At 38.7% G+C, this 17049-nt stretch overlaps 1 protein-coding gene across 1 annotated transcript in view; it reads left to right on the top strand.

The window, feature by feature from the left end:
* Positions 1-528: 528 nt before the first annotated feature.
* The window catches only part of usp15 (ubiquitin specific peptidase 15), a 26299-nt gene continuing 9778 nt past the window's right edge, over positions 529-17049 (top strand). The window contains exons 1-14 of the mRNA XM_014014551.1: positions 529-633; positions 1215-1342; positions 3873-4003; positions 5256-5382; positions 7371-7516; positions 8958-9019; positions 9444-9533; positions 12370-12517; positions 12592-12765; positions 14067-14225; positions 14332-14556; positions 14627-14710; positions 16125-16219; positions 16307-16495. Coding sequence (XP_013870005.1) covers positions 545-633; positions 1215-1342; positions 3873-4003; positions 5256-5382; positions 7371-7516; positions 8958-9019; positions 9444-9533; positions 12370-12517; positions 12592-12765; positions 14067-14225; positions 14332-14556; positions 14627-14710; positions 16125-16219; positions 16307-16495 — 1847 coding nt within the window. The 5' untranslated portion in view covers positions 529-544. The remainder of the gene's footprint in view (positions 634-1214; positions 1343-3872; positions 4004-5255; positions 5383-7370; positions 7517-8957; positions 9020-9443; positions 9534-12369; positions 12518-12591; positions 12766-14066; positions 14226-14331; positions 14557-14626; positions 14711-16124; positions 16220-16306; positions 16496-17049) is intronic.

Genomic DNA, 17049 nt, shown 5'->3' with positions numbered 1-17049 from the left:
CCTAATTGATGCATAGAACTGTAGATTTGGCTCAGTGTTCGATGACCCCAGATCCAAATATTGCTCTAATTTAACGCTAATTTATTACCCTTGTTTCACAGCTGGTGTTGTATGTACTTTTGTTTCCTTGGTTAAATGAATCAACTCAGCTCCACATCTTAAACACAGCTCAAAATAGAACCAAATGCAAATAGACACCGTGTGTTGTTGCAATTGATGGGAAAGATTTTTCTTTTATTTTGATATCTGTCACTTGCTAGGCTCCTATAAAAGCCCTTTTCTGCCACTAAAAATAAATTGTAAAATGGTATGTCATGATTATGATTTTGTTTCTCTTATTTATGATTTAAAACTCTTGCCTATGACTTTAAAACACATAGATATGACATACCAATATAGGTTTTCAAAGAGCTAGGTATTATTTTTATTTTCACCTCTCCATGCCCCGCCTCGGCGCTTCTGATTGGCTGTCACCGGGAGCGTCATTTCGGACGTGCCTCCGTGACGCTGCACGTTTTTCCCACCATGCAATGTCCGAGTAAAGATGGCCGAAGGAGGAGCGGCTGATCTGGATACTCAGAGAGGAGAGGTCGCGGCACTGTTGAAAACACAGCTAAGAAAGGGAGACACTTGGTAAGACTTGATCTGAAATATCTTTAAGAAGGCCCCGCGGCCGCTGACCCGCTCCGCCGGGGCTGACAATGTCAAAAATGTTAGGAAAAGCCGAGGGGACGGGCCGTGTTGACAGTGTGTTAGTGGTGGCTAACGAGAGCCTGTCAGTGTCAGCTAAAGGCTCGCTGCTACTCTTAAATGAAGAACCGCTTTTGAATCGTTTAAATCACACATTTAAGTTATAATAGTGAGCATTCACATATTATTTTGCTGTTCATTTGAGAACATGAGCTCAGCGAGACTAAGTTCTCATTTAGCTAAGTAGCGAGCTAACAGCTAGCTCGTTAGCAAGCGTTGCTTCAAGTGGTTCAGTGCGTGAAATCGCCTGGCTGTCGACTTTATTCGGGCGGAGTCGGAAAAACAACTGTCAGAATCTCAAAGCCAGCTGGCTGGGCTTGTGTCAACCCGAAATCAACACGGTGACAACATATCTGTACTGTTAACATTATCGGTTTGTTTCTCGGGCTGTGTTTGGGAAATCTTAAAATAACTGCAGCAATCAACTACTGATAAGTCCTATTTTATTTATTTTTTTTGTTCAGGTATTTAGTGGACAGTCGCTGGTTCAAACAGTGGAAGAAATATGTGGGATTTGACAGCTGGGACAAATACCAGATGGGTGACCAGAATGTTTACCCAGGACTGGTGGACAACTCCGGCCTTCTCAAAGGTGAGACAAGAAGGCAGACAGACCTGATTTAGGACAAAACACAGAGCAAGTCGCATTGTTTTCATATTAGTTAACAACATCCAGAGTTTCCAATGAAAAATGTGACATTTTGTCACGTAAATAGGCATAATTTCCATGAAACTTTCAGCAAAACGTATTTACGAATAGAATAGAATAGAATAGAATAGAATAGAATAGAATAGAAATAGCCTTTATTGTCCCGCCGAGGGGAAATTCAGATGTCACAGCAGCATCATTAGAGGTTCGCACACTACTTACTTTTCCAACAATAGATAGTACACACAAAACCAAAATTAACACAGACTAGCCATGATAACAAATACTTATAATAAAATATAATATAAAGAATTGTGCAAGAATAGAAAACAATGTTGAAAACGATGTTTTATTATGTTCCAAAAATATTGAAGTATTCAAATATTTTAATGTATGCTGATGATACTGTTCTTTTTTTGTCTGATTTCAATATTGAATCTATTAATAGTCAGTTACAAGCAGATCTTCATACATTTCATGGTTGGCTTCAAGATAATCTTTTGTCAATTAATGTTAAAAAAACTGTGTGCATGTATTTTTCCTCACCCAGGAGACATTTCAATATAACAAATCAACTCACTTTTTTAAACAAACCCCTTGATATTGTCACTACCTACAAATATCTTGGAATTACTTTGGATTCTCATTTGACTTATCGTGATCATGTACAAGTCTTAACCACTAAGTTGAAACAGAAATTATACGTTTATTCAAAAATTAGATCCAATCTGACATCTTCTGTTTCAAATATCTATCTTCATGCCATTATACTCTCAACCATGTCGTACTGTTTACCTGTTTGGTCTCTTACAACAAAAGAAATCTTAGAACCCATAGTTAGGCTCTACAACACGGCCTACAAAATTCATAAAAAATTTCCTGGTTGGACTCATCACTGTACAGTTCTTTCATTGTCTGATGCCTTGACTTTTCAGAATTATGTTTTGTATAGTGGTATTAATTCATATTTTCAGATCTTCCAAGGTGCCAATTATGGAACTCTCTGTGCATTGTTGCCCAAATCAAATTCTGGAAGTGGTCATTCAACTAGATCTGTTACAAAAGGACAACTGATATTACCAACTTTTAAAAACTGTTACGGCCAGAGGTCTTTCTTCTATGTTTATACTAAAGCATGGAATGACATTCCTCAAAACATAAAGTCCATTTCAAAACTACAGCCCTTTAAGAAGAATCTTGTCTGCCATCTGCTGGACACAATTTGTTGTGCTCATATTTAGACGTCCTATTTTGCAAATGCTGCCTTCCTGAAATTTGGTATGCTTGTTTGTCTTTGTGTCTATGGTGTATAATGATGTGATTGTGATGCTGTAATTCTGAGTGTTTTATGTGATGCAGAACAGGAACCTGCTGTAAAACGGCAATTATGCTGAGTCAGGCTTGATTTTTAATAATCTTTTCCTGTTGAATCAATAAATCAAATCAATGTTTATTATTAAAATGATTTTTCAGTGTTTAGAAGCAGTTAACATAATATTAATCTGTACATTTATATTAACTATTCAAATATATATATTTACATAGATACATTTATTCAGGTATGTGTATATAAGTGGATACAAATGTACATTTGTTCTTCATACAGTCATATACAAGTTTATAGTTATTTCTACTCTCAATTTCTGGATTGCTGTTGTAGAAATGTTTATTTTGTGTGGGTTATTGACTGCATTATTTTATATTGCCATACTATAGCAGTTTATATTGTACTTTAATATATATATATATGCTGTATATATACTGTAAATAAGTAGTACAAAATAAACTGCTCCATCAAACATTTAAATTAGGTAATTTAATAAGTTCCTTTGCGTCTTCAGAGTAATCAGTCATGTTTTTGTTGCCACAAGTTTTTTTATTGACCTTTTTTTATCGACAAAGATTCCTATTATTATTATAACCCGATAACTAATAAAAAATAGTTATTTTTTTTTAGAAAATGGCCCTTCCAGGCAGGAAAATAACAATTTTATGGGTTGGATTGAAGATTACTGCTGAGTCTTTACATATAATAACAAGCCTAACGTATTAATTTAGGCTTCTCTCAGTTATTTATACAATTTTATTATTTAATATTGTCTCAGATTTTGCTTTAGTTGCTGACATTTACTGCAGTGAAAACATTTGGTTGAAACTAACAGGAACTCTCAGATTTTTTTTACATTTTATTGGCTAAATTGCAGTGAGGATCTTTCAAGATTAACGTGGAAGCTTTGGATTATAATTGTGTCTGTGTGGAGTTTAATTTTTCTGGAAGTACTGACAAAGACTTTAGAAAAATAGACACAAAGACACAACATTGTCTACAGCTGGATAGGGTTCATAGAAAGCTCTCCAGCATACCTTTTTTTTTTGTTCTTTGTGTGTTTTGTATTGTCTGAGTAAGCACAGCATCCGTGGTGAATTTGCTTTCTTTCCCGTGTGTTTCTCACCCTTTGCTTTGTCTCTTTAGATGGGGACGTGTTGGCCATCAAGGAGCACCTCATCGATGAGCTGGACTACATCCTGGTTCCAACAGAAGGCTGGAACAAGCTCGTCAGCTGGTATGGACTGACAGAAGGCCAGGAGCCAATCGCACGCAAGGTAAGATAAAAGGATTTCATCAGAACCTGTCTTCTGACTAATAGCTGGTTTTTGCTTTAAAATGTATTTTATTTAAAATAAAATAACACATTGATTTTCATTTATATGGACAGCTAGATTGTGTAGAGAATCAGGATGTTTATAGGACGAAAATAGTCAATTTTGTCATGTTTACACAAGTTCTGGATGAAAGATTGATTTTAGGGGAGTTTGCTGATATGATGGCTCCCACAGTATTATGTTCTCTGCTTCAAATTTTGCTAATCATGGCATCATGGCAGCTGGAGGAGTTTCCTCCATCATCCTCCCTGTCGCTTCCTTCCCATTGACCCTCCCTCTTTTGCCATGTATGTCGTGGCACGTATCGGGTGGCGGCGGGGGGTTTCTATTTTCAGGCAATGTTCTGGCTGGCTTTAAAGCTACATGGAGGGGTCTACAAGGCACAACATGCGAGAGGTTCATTATTAGTTTTCTTCTTCTTTTTGCGTTTATTTTATTATCCTGCGCTGCAGGAGAGCACAGGAGGCCGAAAGGGCTTCAGGAGGGCTGTTGTCGAAAGGTTTGGAGCGGCGGTTTCTCTCGGTGCAGCCGCTAACACCGGTGGAGCGCTCCTGGCTGCGTCCTTGTTTTTTTTTTTTTTTTTTTTTTAAAGCAGAAGCATTCCTGTTGAGGTCACTCTGAGAGTAGCAGCGTGAAAAAGCTTCGGAGAGGAGAGGCAAAACCAGTATGGGAGGAGGACTGGGGTGGGTGGGGTGAATTAGTTGGAAGTTGGGTCGCTGAGGTTTGCTCTGAGCTTCCAAACCCCTCTGAGGAGTTGGGGAGCGCCGGAGGAGAGCCTTAGCTGTGTCATTTGTGAAATCAATGCGGTGTGTGTGTGTGTGTATGCAAGCGTGTGTGTCGGAGGGGCTCAGCGGTGAAATAAATAGTCTCAAACCCCTCAGCTGTTTCCGTGAGGTGTTGCTAAATTAGGAACGTCACTTTGACTGAATCTGTCAGGACTTGATGAGTAGCAGCCAGGGCAGCAGAGTTTACTTTCTTTGTATAAAACAGCTAGACTAATTAATAAATACTTAAAATATTTTAATTAAATTTATTTAGTAAAAGCGTTTATTTAGTTTTGGACTCCTGTCATGCTTTTAATTCAAACTAGTTGCATCAAGTTTTCATTTGGAGTGTAGCGGTATACGAAGATAGAGCTTAGAAATGTTCCAACATAGACAAATAAAGATTGTATTCACTGATGTTTTTGCAGGTGGTGGAGCAGGGTATGTTTGTGAAGCACTGTAAGGTGGAGGTGTACCTGACGGAGCTGAAGCTTTGTGAAGACAGCAACATGGACAACGTGATCACCAGGCGCTTCAGTAAAGCTGACACAATAGGTAACCATCAGCTTCAAAACTGCTCGTCTTCCAAGCAGTTGTGTTGTTGTTCATCATGAGGGTTTTAACGTTGAACTCTTTGGATGTTTACACGGGTTGTATTTTGAGAGGGTGTCTTTATATTTCTTTTGCTTTTTTCCTACTTTGTTGCTTTACAACACAAGAAATAGGACAGAGACAACCTTCATGTTTATAAGTGTTAACTCGTAAAAGTCTGTTTTGTAATCCCGTAAGTTTACAACAGTTGAGTTTCACCTTTTTTGTGGTGCGAGCTTGGCACATAAAGCTCTGGGTTTTATGGGTGTTGTTTTTTTAATGTGTGAGTTTACCACCATCCACAATTTTTTAAAACATTGACTCATTTCTAAGATCATGCCAGTGATAAATATCACTACGTCATGTTGCTGCCACCATGCTTCACTGAGGGAGTTATATTCTCTGTGGGACGAGTTTTATATTATCTTTGTGAGCCCAAATTGTAATTTTTAGTCTCATTTGAATAGAGGAAGCCAAATATTTAAATAGAATCTTGTTTCTTAAAGTATTCAGGAAAGAAAGGCCAGTTTGTTTCATTTCTTTCTTATTACCGTATTTATCTTCTTGACTGTTTTTGTTTTTACTGATCAGCTCTTTACTAGCAGGTTTATTTCCAGGTGCTCTGTTGGGTATTAACAGCAGTGTTGTATAAAGTACCACAAAGTGATACTTGAGTGAAAGTACAATTATCTTACCAAAAACTTACTTTGGTAAAAGTTAAAGTCTCCTTTAGGAATACTGAGTAAAAGTCTTAAAGTATCTGATATTTTTTTGTACTTAAGTATTAAAAGTAAAAGTATTGATTTAAAATGAGCAGGTACATTTTCTGTAAGGACATTTATTAGGAGGTGACCTCCCCAAAAACTGCAGAAATGACTGCCAAATTAATAATATAATTCATAATACTGAGCTGCATCAGGACAATATAATCCATGAAATACAAATACTTCTTAAGTACAGTCCTTTTATTTTTAATGATTATGTCCTGCTGGGGTGGGACATGGTTTGTTTGTGTACAAACTAATACGTATCAGAATTTTATATATTTATACTTCTCATTCAACCACAATTAAATTCACTCTATCTAGGAGGCACAATTTATATGGATAGTATTTATTTTTTACAATAACAAGCTGCAATGAAAACAAGCAAATAGGGTTGCAGCTAACGATTATTTTAATAATCGATTAATCTGTTGATTTATTTTTTTCGATTAATCGGCCAAATCATTAAAACACTTAATTACATAAATGTAAGTAGGTAGTTATACATTAATTTAATTTCAGCAAGTTTATGATTAATGTGAAGTTGTCTGAAGTTGATTTATCTCATAGATTGACTAATGATTAATTGATAAGCGGCCATTTTCTTAAAAACCAGAGTTTCATATTGAATCAAGAGTGTCTTTTCATAAAACGAAGGATTTTTTAAATAATATGCTAAATTTAAAAAAAGAAGCACATCATACTGTATATATTTTCACAATTGATTTTGCCAACCGTATTAAACACTGATTGGAAAAAAAAACAAAAATTTGGATTTCTTATTCATTAATAAACTTGGTTATAGCTATAAAACATAACAAAACTGAAATTTAATAGGTTGCTGAATGAGGGAAAACAGATAAAAAGAACAAAACATGATTTTTAGATGTAAAACTATTATTAATTTATTRTTATAATTACAATTTATTTGCATTTAGAATTTATGATTTACTTAACTATGAATTTGTGACAAAAAACACAAACTACACACGTTCATGCAACAAAAACATGACAAGGCAGATAAATATTTTTGCTTTAGTAAATTAGGAGCAAACTTTATTTAGACTCTATTTTGTCGTGATGATGATGTAACCCTGTTCTGAAAACGATCCAGTGCTTGTTGCTGTTCATTTTACTTTGTGTCCTCCATAAGTATTTGTGTCAGTTATATTTTTCTTATGGCTGCAGATATGATAGAGAAAGAAATGAGGAAGCTGTTCAGCATCCCTGATGACAAGGAGACCAGACTGTGGAACAGGTACATGAGCAACACCTTCGAGCCTCTCAACAAACCGGACAGCACCATTCAAGACGCCGGCCTCTATCAAGGACAGGTCATAACTTCCCCACTTTTTTTTATCTTTTATTATTAAAGTAGAACTTGTTAGATTTGTAGTTTATTTGATGGTGAGCTCAGTAAAATATAATTCAATGGTGGATATCTTTTTCTGCGTTTTACTTGTTTTTCCTGCTTCAACACACCTGATTTAGTGATTACCTTTATTAGTTCTGCAGAAGCTTTTTAATCACGTTTATTCAAATCAGGTGTGTTGGAGCAGAATACAGTTTCTAATATCACAGCAGGTTGACTCAAAAGCTACATTGTAACTGACCAAATCTTTCAGTACAATAAGATAACATGACTGAATTATTTAAATAACTTAGGATTATAATTATTTGAGTTTAGTTCTCTAAAAGTCAAACAAATAGCTGCTTATAACTTGAATATATTAGATGACTCTGAATCAAAGAGCACTGGCTACTGAAATACAAGTTAACTGGAATGGCCAATCGCAGCACAATCAATGCTAATGATGTGATAGTCTGTGCCGCCATCTTGGTAGGTTCTACGTGAGCAGCTTTAAACAGATCATGAATTTCTGATGAGATTAAAGAAAAAAGCTCAAATTTTTGCTAATATTTGTTATAATGAGCAGAACCGGAACTTCATAAAATTTTGTGTTTTTTTAAAAAAAATCTAATACAATACACTATTTTTCAGGAGTAGTTGCTCTTTCTAAACTAGTCTGCTATAAATGCTGTAAATCAGGGTACTGGGACTGGTTGAATACTAGCTATGTGCAAATTTATCTATATTAAGTACGTTATTTATTCATGTATAATAACTAGAAATTTAATCCTAAAAATCATCCATAAAGTTAGGAGTAGTATTCTACACAGGTTATTGATGTTTAGATTTTTTATGCATTTTTTTTAATCTCAAAAAATCATGATCGTGTTATACTTGAAATCGTATTATACATGAATAAATACAGTAAGTAAAAATAAACTATGTATGCTAAATATTTAATTGGTGTAGAAACTTGACAAAGACTCATTTAATTATTATAAACTTTCAAGCTGACGTTATATAAAACCTAAATATTTCCAGAACTATAAAGAAAAATATGACAAGTTTTAAGTATTAGGGTTAGTGCAGATACTCTACAGCTGCAGTATTTATAGCACCTCTGATTAGACTAAGCATACGTGTAAAAGTAAGTGTGTTCAGCATGCACACGGCCTTGAATTTGACATGTAAATATCACACAGTGATAGGCGGAGCACCTAGCAAGATGGTGGCTACAGATTTCCCCCCCTCACCCTGTCGATGTGCACATTGATTTGAATAACTATTCATTTCATTTGCAAAAAAACCCAACTTTTTTTGGTTTAGCACAACAACTTCTTTTATCTCATGAAGTTTAAGTGTTTAGTTTCTTCAAATCAGCAGAAGCAGACGGAGCCCTGTGTTCTTTTTCCCGCCTCCTGCAGGTTCTCGTAATAGAGCAGAAGAGCCAAGACGGCACGTGGCCCCGAGGCACCATGGCGACCAAGTGAGTTCAGGACACGTGGCTGGGCTTTATTACTTTGTTGACTTTAAGGAGTTGTTCAGCAGAAACTGATTGCCACACTCTGTTAAAGGAGTCCTGCTGATGCACATAGATTAGCTTTAGGCGTTGTTGTATTGAACCGCTGAGGTTTAAAGGATCAAAGGTAAGAATTCCTTTTGTTGAGCAGAGAAACGGTTGAAATCCTGATATTTCACAGCACCGTCTTCCAAAGTTTCCTCTCTGTGACTTTGCCTGCCTCTTCTGCTTGACTCTTTGTTGCAACACATCACTCCGTTTTATTTTAACTCATCTCTGTTTCATTTGATTGGCACACACCTTTTTATTTATTTATTTTTATTTATTTATATTTGGTGAAAGCTCCTTGTTTTCTGCTCTAACTCATGATCTATTCTTTTATCTTTTGAAGGTCATCTGGTGCTTCCAATCTCTCTGCTTTGCCAAAGATCTCGCCTTCATCTCTCACAAACAATCATAACAGCAGCTTCAACAGCAGGAAGTAAGGCCTAGTCGTGGGTTGAACGGCAGATGTGTGGGGTTGAGTTTAGATGTGAAAACCTACAGTGGCGCTCGGGTCTCTGGCTGTAATCCTGATGATGCATTTTCAGCTGAAAGCGCTGATCGCGGGGATGTGGAAGGAGACTAATTAGGACTAATCTCCTTCAGCGGTCTCTTAAAAAGGCCTCCCTGGCACTGTTAAATATCTTACCCAGCGTTTGAACTTATTAGCTGAACCTTAACTAAAATCAGGTCACAGAATTTTATGAATTTTTTTTGTTTGTTTGACAATCTGTGAAAAGACCATTGTTTAATGTTAGAATTAAAACATTTAAATTATAGCAGGATGGAGATGGAGACAAAAGATGAGCTTTGATTTCTTATTTATTTCAAGGCTGAAAACAGAGTGTAAATGTTTATATAGATGGAGCAGGAAGGAGAAAAAGTGAAAAAGATTAAAATACATCTGCGTATCACTAGTTTATATTCGTTAATGTTTATAAGAAAGTGTCTTTAAGCAGTTATGCCGTGTTTTAATCAATAATCTGCTTTAGCGTTAGCAGAAACGTCACAAGATTTAAACAAACACACTGATTTAATAATAATAATAATAATAAAGTCATTTAAACTTATAAGCTTTATTTTTATGAAGTTTTAATAGCCTTCATTTTTGTTTTTTGCAATTTATAAAGCTTGTTGAATAAAAGTCATAGCGTTCCTCGTCTCATTGCTACGGCTGAGCACTGCTAACAACTGAGCTCTATGTGGTATTTCGTGCATAGACACAGCGTTTTAACACATCCCCTTATAAACACTAAAAAGTACCACATGTACGACTGACTAAATGTGAAATAAGTAATACAAAAATACCATTAAAAGTAAACAAAAGCGTTTTACTCACTGTTGAGTTGTGCAAAGTCTTGAATTCTGACCTTTCCAAGAGGGATTTTCCAATCAGCGTGCGTTATGGGAGATGTAGTTTTATGGTCAATGCTGGCTTTAAAGCAGCTGTTGAATTAAACTGATGCAGTTACTTAAAGCCAAGTATTGTTTTTTAGCCTTTTAAATTGGTTTATTTAGTTACATTTTATGGTAAATTAAAAGTTCACCACTGATTTAAAAACTGTTTTCGTGTTAGGGGCCGAACAGAAGTCGTTTGGTTCACAGGCTGTCAGTTTGATGCACATATAAAGTATGCAGAGGTAGTTGGATTGCAAAAAAATCTACAGAAAAGTAAAAAAACAGGAATGCTGACTCAGCATTTTACCTTTTTAGCATTCATAAAGAAAAGCATAACAAACGTTTATGCAACTTAAATATTTTTTTTACTTCAATATTTACTCAGTAGTTATTTAAGGCAGATCTAAGCTCAAATTTTAATAAATCAACTCAGCCCCGTGTGTCAGGTGTTTGTTTTATGTATCGCTGTGGTTGAAACGCAGAAATAAAAGCCACGAGCTAAACCCATTCTAAAAAATAAATCAATATTGATACAATCAGAAAGCATCGATGTGAACTCTGCTTTTTCCTCTCATATTTTCTACTTAAAATCAGACTATAAATCGTCATTTAATGACTTTGTTGTGGGCTGGAGAAACTGTGTCTTCCCTCAGGAGCTCTCCCCCCCCCCCGACTCACTCCACAGTCAGTGCTGTCGTTTTCTTTTAATTATGCATGGGGCCTGTATTTTTCAAACGAAGCGTTCCCGTGTCTTTTGTCGTCTTGTGGTTTCTGTGGTGTCGGTCAGACGCGGGCGGCGCTCTGCATCCCGGCCTCTCTGCCGTGAACTCACAGCCACGCGCATCTTCTGCAGTCCGTGTGACCTTCAAGCATCCGCTCCCTCTGCTCTTTCCTCTTGCCGCCTGACTCTCACCACTCGTGCATACCGATCCCGACACAAAGCCGACTCATCCCTGAGGCGTTTGGTTTTAATTTAGAGCATTTATTTGGCTGGAAAGCGCTGCGTCATAGCGTGCAGTTCGACAGCAAATACGCGAGAAGTTGTGGGGAAACGCGTGTGTCCACGTGCAGCAGAAGATGATTTGTGTGTTTTCAGAGGACGGGTAAGGAGTAGAAAATACCGCAGCTTCAGCTTAATGCAATGAATCAGCTGCTCCCTCCATCCTCATCTCACCCCCCCTCTATTCTCCCTCTCTCCTTCCCTCTCTCTCTGTGCACCTCTAGCTTCAGCAGCATCCTCCCCACTGCTATAAATATCTGCGGGGACCCGTAGAGCGGCAGAGAGCAGGAGGACAGAGGGAGGAGAGGACGAGACGTAGGGGGTTTGAGAGGAAGGCCATCGTTTAGATTTTCTCTTACATGGAATTTACCTGGAGGGGATTCAAACTGCTGCTTAGGTTGGATCGAGCTAAAGTTTGGACTTCTTAATTAATTAATTTATTTATTTTCCTCGCCATCCCGGTCCTAAAAACTTGACTTTGCCTCTGGGGGTTGAGCTCGGCGCGGTCATGTGGGCCGGCGCGGGCTGGGGCGGGGCTGAGATGTCATGCTCCTGTGTTGCTGGTGGTGCCTGAGGCCCGAGGCGGTGGAGCTGGACAGCCGAAGGGTAGACCACCGCGCGCTGAGCTGCGAAACCCCCGCTTCCACCACCATCACGGCGGCATCCTTTGCCCAGTGGGAGCAGGAGCCGACCGACGCCACGCTTTCAGCCTCACAGAGGTCCTCTGATTAATCAAAAAACCTTTCAAGTGTTTAGAAGCTGATGCTCAGAAATTTGGGCGGTTTTAGGATTTTTAAAAAAGTATAGCTGAAATTTTGTTTTTATTAAGCTGTTTTCAACCCTGAGTCATATATGTTTTTGTATATTTGCTGTGCAGTGTGAAGAACTCGAGTTACAGTCTGCCTTCGTACCCGTCGTACTGCAACAGCTATGACTACTCGGACCAGAACCGACAGAGCGAGCGCTCGGGGCTCTGTGGACTCTCCAACCTGGGAAACACCTGCTTCATGAACTCTGCCGTGCAGGTAGCACCCTAACCCCTACCCCTAACAATGTGCGTAGTTTGTCGCTGATTGTTTTTCTTTTTCTTGCTCCTCAGTGTTTAAGCAATATCCCCCCGCTGACGGAGTACTTCCTCAAGGATAAATATAGAGACGAGCTGAATGAAGACAACCCCCTTGGCATGAAGGGGGAGATCGCCAGAGCCTACGCTGAGCTCATCAAGCAGCTGTGGTCGGGAAAATACAGCTACGTCACGCCAAGACCCTTCAAGGTGGAAAACAAATGTCAATCGTGCGTTTTGTTTTGAATAAAATAAGTTGTGTGTTAAATTTCGTAGCTTATAAATCCAGTAAATGTAAGCTAAGTTTTCACAGGGTTCATGCAGGGTCTTAAAAGTCTAAAATTTGAAAATCAAAATTTTAGACCTAAAGTCTTAAAAATAACCAGATTTTCATCCAGGCTCTTAAATTAAATTTTGTCAAGTCTTAATTTTTTTTTTACTTTCGATCATTCCTGAAAAGTGTTGGCTGCATAAATAAACAGTAAAGCACTGTGATTAGAGGTTGATGCGATCTGTGTTCATGAAGGGCTAAGTTTGCTACCGCTCTTTGTACGTGTTAAACCACAAGTCCTGTGATAACTGCAGGCAAAAAACGGCACAGTTTACTTCCATGTTTTCAACCTCGTTGCTGCTACAACCCCCCGCATACGGCGGCTTGTTCATCTGCCCAAAAAACAGACGTTCAGTCATGTCCACTGCTTATGGTTTAAACATGGAAAGTATGTTTTCAATGAGACTGTTGGAAGCGGTCTTCAGCAGTCGATATGACCGTTTCATTAAACTAATTGAGTGTTCTTGTATTAAAATTAAAGGGGCAATATTATGTGTTTCTCAGGCATACATTTAAATACTGTACCATAATAAAGTATCTATGTCACATTTAGCTGTCATTAAAATGCTGTTTTTATGTTTAAATAGAGAATAAACTTATCTTCTCATCACTTCCTCTTCTAAACGCCTTGAAATTGGCCTCTGTCTCTTTAAGAACCACCTTCTGCTTCTGTCCCGCCCATTTCGGTGCGGGGGGGTGGGGTGTTATGATGCAGTTTACTTGGCTGAGTGAGAAGTGTTAGGGAGCTCAGCAGACAGTTTTAAGTTTCACTTTCAGTTTCACCCGAGAGCCTGCAAGAGTCATGGGCGGGGTGTGTGGGGAGGGGGAGGGGGGTGCGCTCTGCCATGAGGAAGTTCAGCTTAAAGACACATCCCAGAGGGGTTTCTGGTCCCAAAAGGCGTTTCTGGTCCCCACCTGTCGTTTTGCTCCTCAGCATGGCTTTCTAAAAACACTGCAGGATTTCTCAAACATGCATGAATGAGTCAGAGCAAGGAGTTGGGCGTGTTTATTTTATGAGAGTATAACATTATAACATGATATAAAACTCAAAAAAGTTGATTTTACATGATATTGCCCCTTTAAATATTCTTTAATAGCTAAATTGATAGCAATAAAATGTTTCCATGTAAAAATTTCTGGGACTTACTGAAACCTGCATGAACCCTGGTTCATTATGCAGACGCAGGTGGGCCGCTTCGCCCCTCAGTTCTCAGGCTACCAGCAGCAGGACTCCCACGAGCTGCTGGCCTTCCTCCTGGACGGCCTTCACGAGGACCTGAACCGCATCAGGAAGAAGCCCTACATCCAACTCAAGGACGCGAATGGACGGCTCGATAAGGTGGGACGAGCGGTCCGTTTTTTAAAAAAATTTTGTTTTATTATTATCTCCGTTGGGTGCGGTGGTACTCAGAGTTCTGGTTTTGTGATCCCGGTCCTGGTTTCAGGTCGTGGCGGAGGAGGCGTGGGAGAACCACATCAAGCGGAACGACTCGATCATCGTGGACATCTTCCACGGCCTTTTCAAGTCCACTCTGGTCTGTCCCGTGTGCGCCAAGGTCTCCGTGACCTTCGACCCTTTCTGCTACCTGACGCTGCCACTGCCCATGAAGAAGGAGCGAACGCTCGAGGTCTACCTGGTCAGGCTGGACCCCCTGGCTAAACCCACGCAGGTAACAGCGTCTCCACCTGAGCCAGTGATGTGATGTTAGATAAATCACTCATCAATAATCCCTCTCTCAGTACAAGCTGACTGTGCCAAAGGTGGGCTACATCTCTGACCTGTGCACGTCCCTCTCCTGCCTGTCTGGGGTCCCTGCTGAGAAGGTAAAACCATTAGTCAGCACTTCTCTCTGCAGTGAGACAGACTGTTTTTAGCCGTGACTCTGTAATATGATGCTCCTCAGAAAGTACAGCTTGACAATCTATTTTAACTGCCGGGGGGGCGGGGCTTTCTCCTGCAGATCAAAGAAGAGGTCAGTGGCAAAAAAAAACAAACCCCAAAACAATTAGTGCGTCTTTAACAGCGACGTTCAAGGCTGTTCTATTGAAACTTCCAGGAAGTAATTATTGGACGTGTATCTGCAGCTGATTGGCTTTGGATATAATCCAATTCAAGATGGCTGACGCAGCTAAATTGTCTGTAGCTCCGTCAGTTTTACAGATATTGAGATAAAACTCGGCGTGGTAGTTGTTGGGGATAATTCCCAACACATACTTTGAGAGGTGTTACGTTTTGCGATGTGAAAAATCAGTTTTCCCAGTTCTGACCTGTCATTTTAAAGGGATCCCTGATTAGTTGTAACATTAGACTTTATTTGATAAACATATATTTTAACTGTAAAGGAAAGACTGTGAAAATACTGTAGGATGTTCAGTTTTTATAACTTTTAAAACTATATTTTAACACGGACTGAGCCATTTTATTTACACGCAAAGCATTCTTGGTAAATGATGACGTAGACAAGCGCGAGGCTGCGACCGAGCTAAATCCAGAATAGAATAGAAACGGCCTTTATTCTCCAGCGTGGGGAAATTCTGGTGTAGTAGCAGCAGCAGACACATACATCAATCCACAAAAAACAGTAAATTGCTATGTGACAATATCAATTGTAGCAATAATAATATAATTAAAAATAGTAACTAAAAAAACAAACATAGATCAAACTAAAAGCAAGCTATCGTGCTAACTCCCTGAAGGTTAATCTTGGACAATATCTGATGATCGACTCTTTTAAATGAAACCAGAGAGCGTTGACAGAGAGGAGAAGGTAGAAATGACTCAGCCTGGAACTGAAAATATGGATGGAGGACAACAGAGCTGCTTCATGGAAGAAGAACCTCAGCTTAGCCTGTTAGCTTTAGCGTTAGCGCTGATGCTATATTGCCTTATACAGTATGTATTAGCTCGGCGCTAGCGCGAAAAACAAACAAGCTAAACCTCGGTTTAGCTTGTTAGCTGTTTAAACTGACTAAACAGCCTACAGTATTTTTAGTCTTTATTTTAGTTAAAATAAATGTTTATCAAATAAATTCTAATGTTACAACTAATCATGGATCCCTTTAAAGGAGACCTATCCTGCAAATTCCACTTTTTTAACAGTTAAATACATTTTGTTTTGTACTTGGAGTTTATAGGAGTGCAGAAAAGTTGAATTTAGCCTCTCCAGGTGCTGCAAAGACATCTTTTATAATCTGTTTGGTTCAGTTTTTTATGTTTTCTATGACGTTTCCTTTCCAGATGATTGTAACCGACATTTACAACCACCGTTTCCACCGAATCTTTGCCACGAACGAGAACCTCAGCAGCATCATGGAGCGGGACGACATTTACGTGTGAGTGTGGAGGCGTGGCCTCACTCCAAACCGTTTTTTTTTTTTTAAACGAGCGGAAGGTTTGAGTGGTTTTTCTCTTCCGTGCAGCTTCGAGGTGGCGGTGAACCGAGTGGAGGACACGGACCACGTGGTGATCCCGGTCCACCTGAGGGAGAAGTACAAGCAGTCGGGTTACAACCACACCAGCACGCCTCTGTTTGGGTTGCCCTTCCTCCTCGCCGTCCCCCGAACGCTGAGCGAAGACAAACTCTACAACATGCTGTTCCTACGGCTCTGGTGGGTTCACGGTTTCTCCGTTCACAGCCCGCGTTTTGAAGATTTAACTAATCGGATTGTTTTTGCAGTGTTGTATAAAGTACCACAAAGTTATACTTGAGTAAAAGCACAATCTTACCAAAAAATTACTTTGGTAAAAGTTAAAGTCTCCTTTAGGAATATTACTTGAGTAAAAGTCTTAAAGTATCTGATGCTTTTTGTACTTAAGTATTAAAAGTAAAAGTATTGATTTAAAATGAGCAGTTAGATTTTCTGTAATGACATTTGTTAGGAGGTGACCTCCCCCCCAAAAATGCAGAAATGACTGTTGTATGTTAAATTTAGGAGCACTAGTCTAGCTGTTTCAGTTTATATACATATATCAAGGCTGCGGGACAAATGCAATAGTATAAATCATGAAATACAAATACTTTTATTTTAATGATTATGTCCTACTGCAGTGTGGCATGATTTGTTTGTGTACAAACTAATACGGTATCAGAATTTTATCTATCTATCTATCTATCTATCTATCTATCTATCTATCTATCTATCTATCTATCTATCTATCTATC

This window comes from Austrofundulus limnaeus, unplaced genomic scaffold (assembly GCF_001266775.1).
Source record: "Austrofundulus limnaeus strain Quisiro unplaced genomic scaffold, Austrofundulus_limnaeus-1.0 Scaffold116, whole genome shotgun sequence".
Classification (NCBI taxonomy): Eukaryota; Metazoa; Chordata; class Actinopteri; order Cyprinodontiformes; family Rivulidae; genus Austrofundulus; species Austrofundulus limnaeus.
This window is presented reverse-complemented; position numbering and strand designations above follow the sequence as displayed.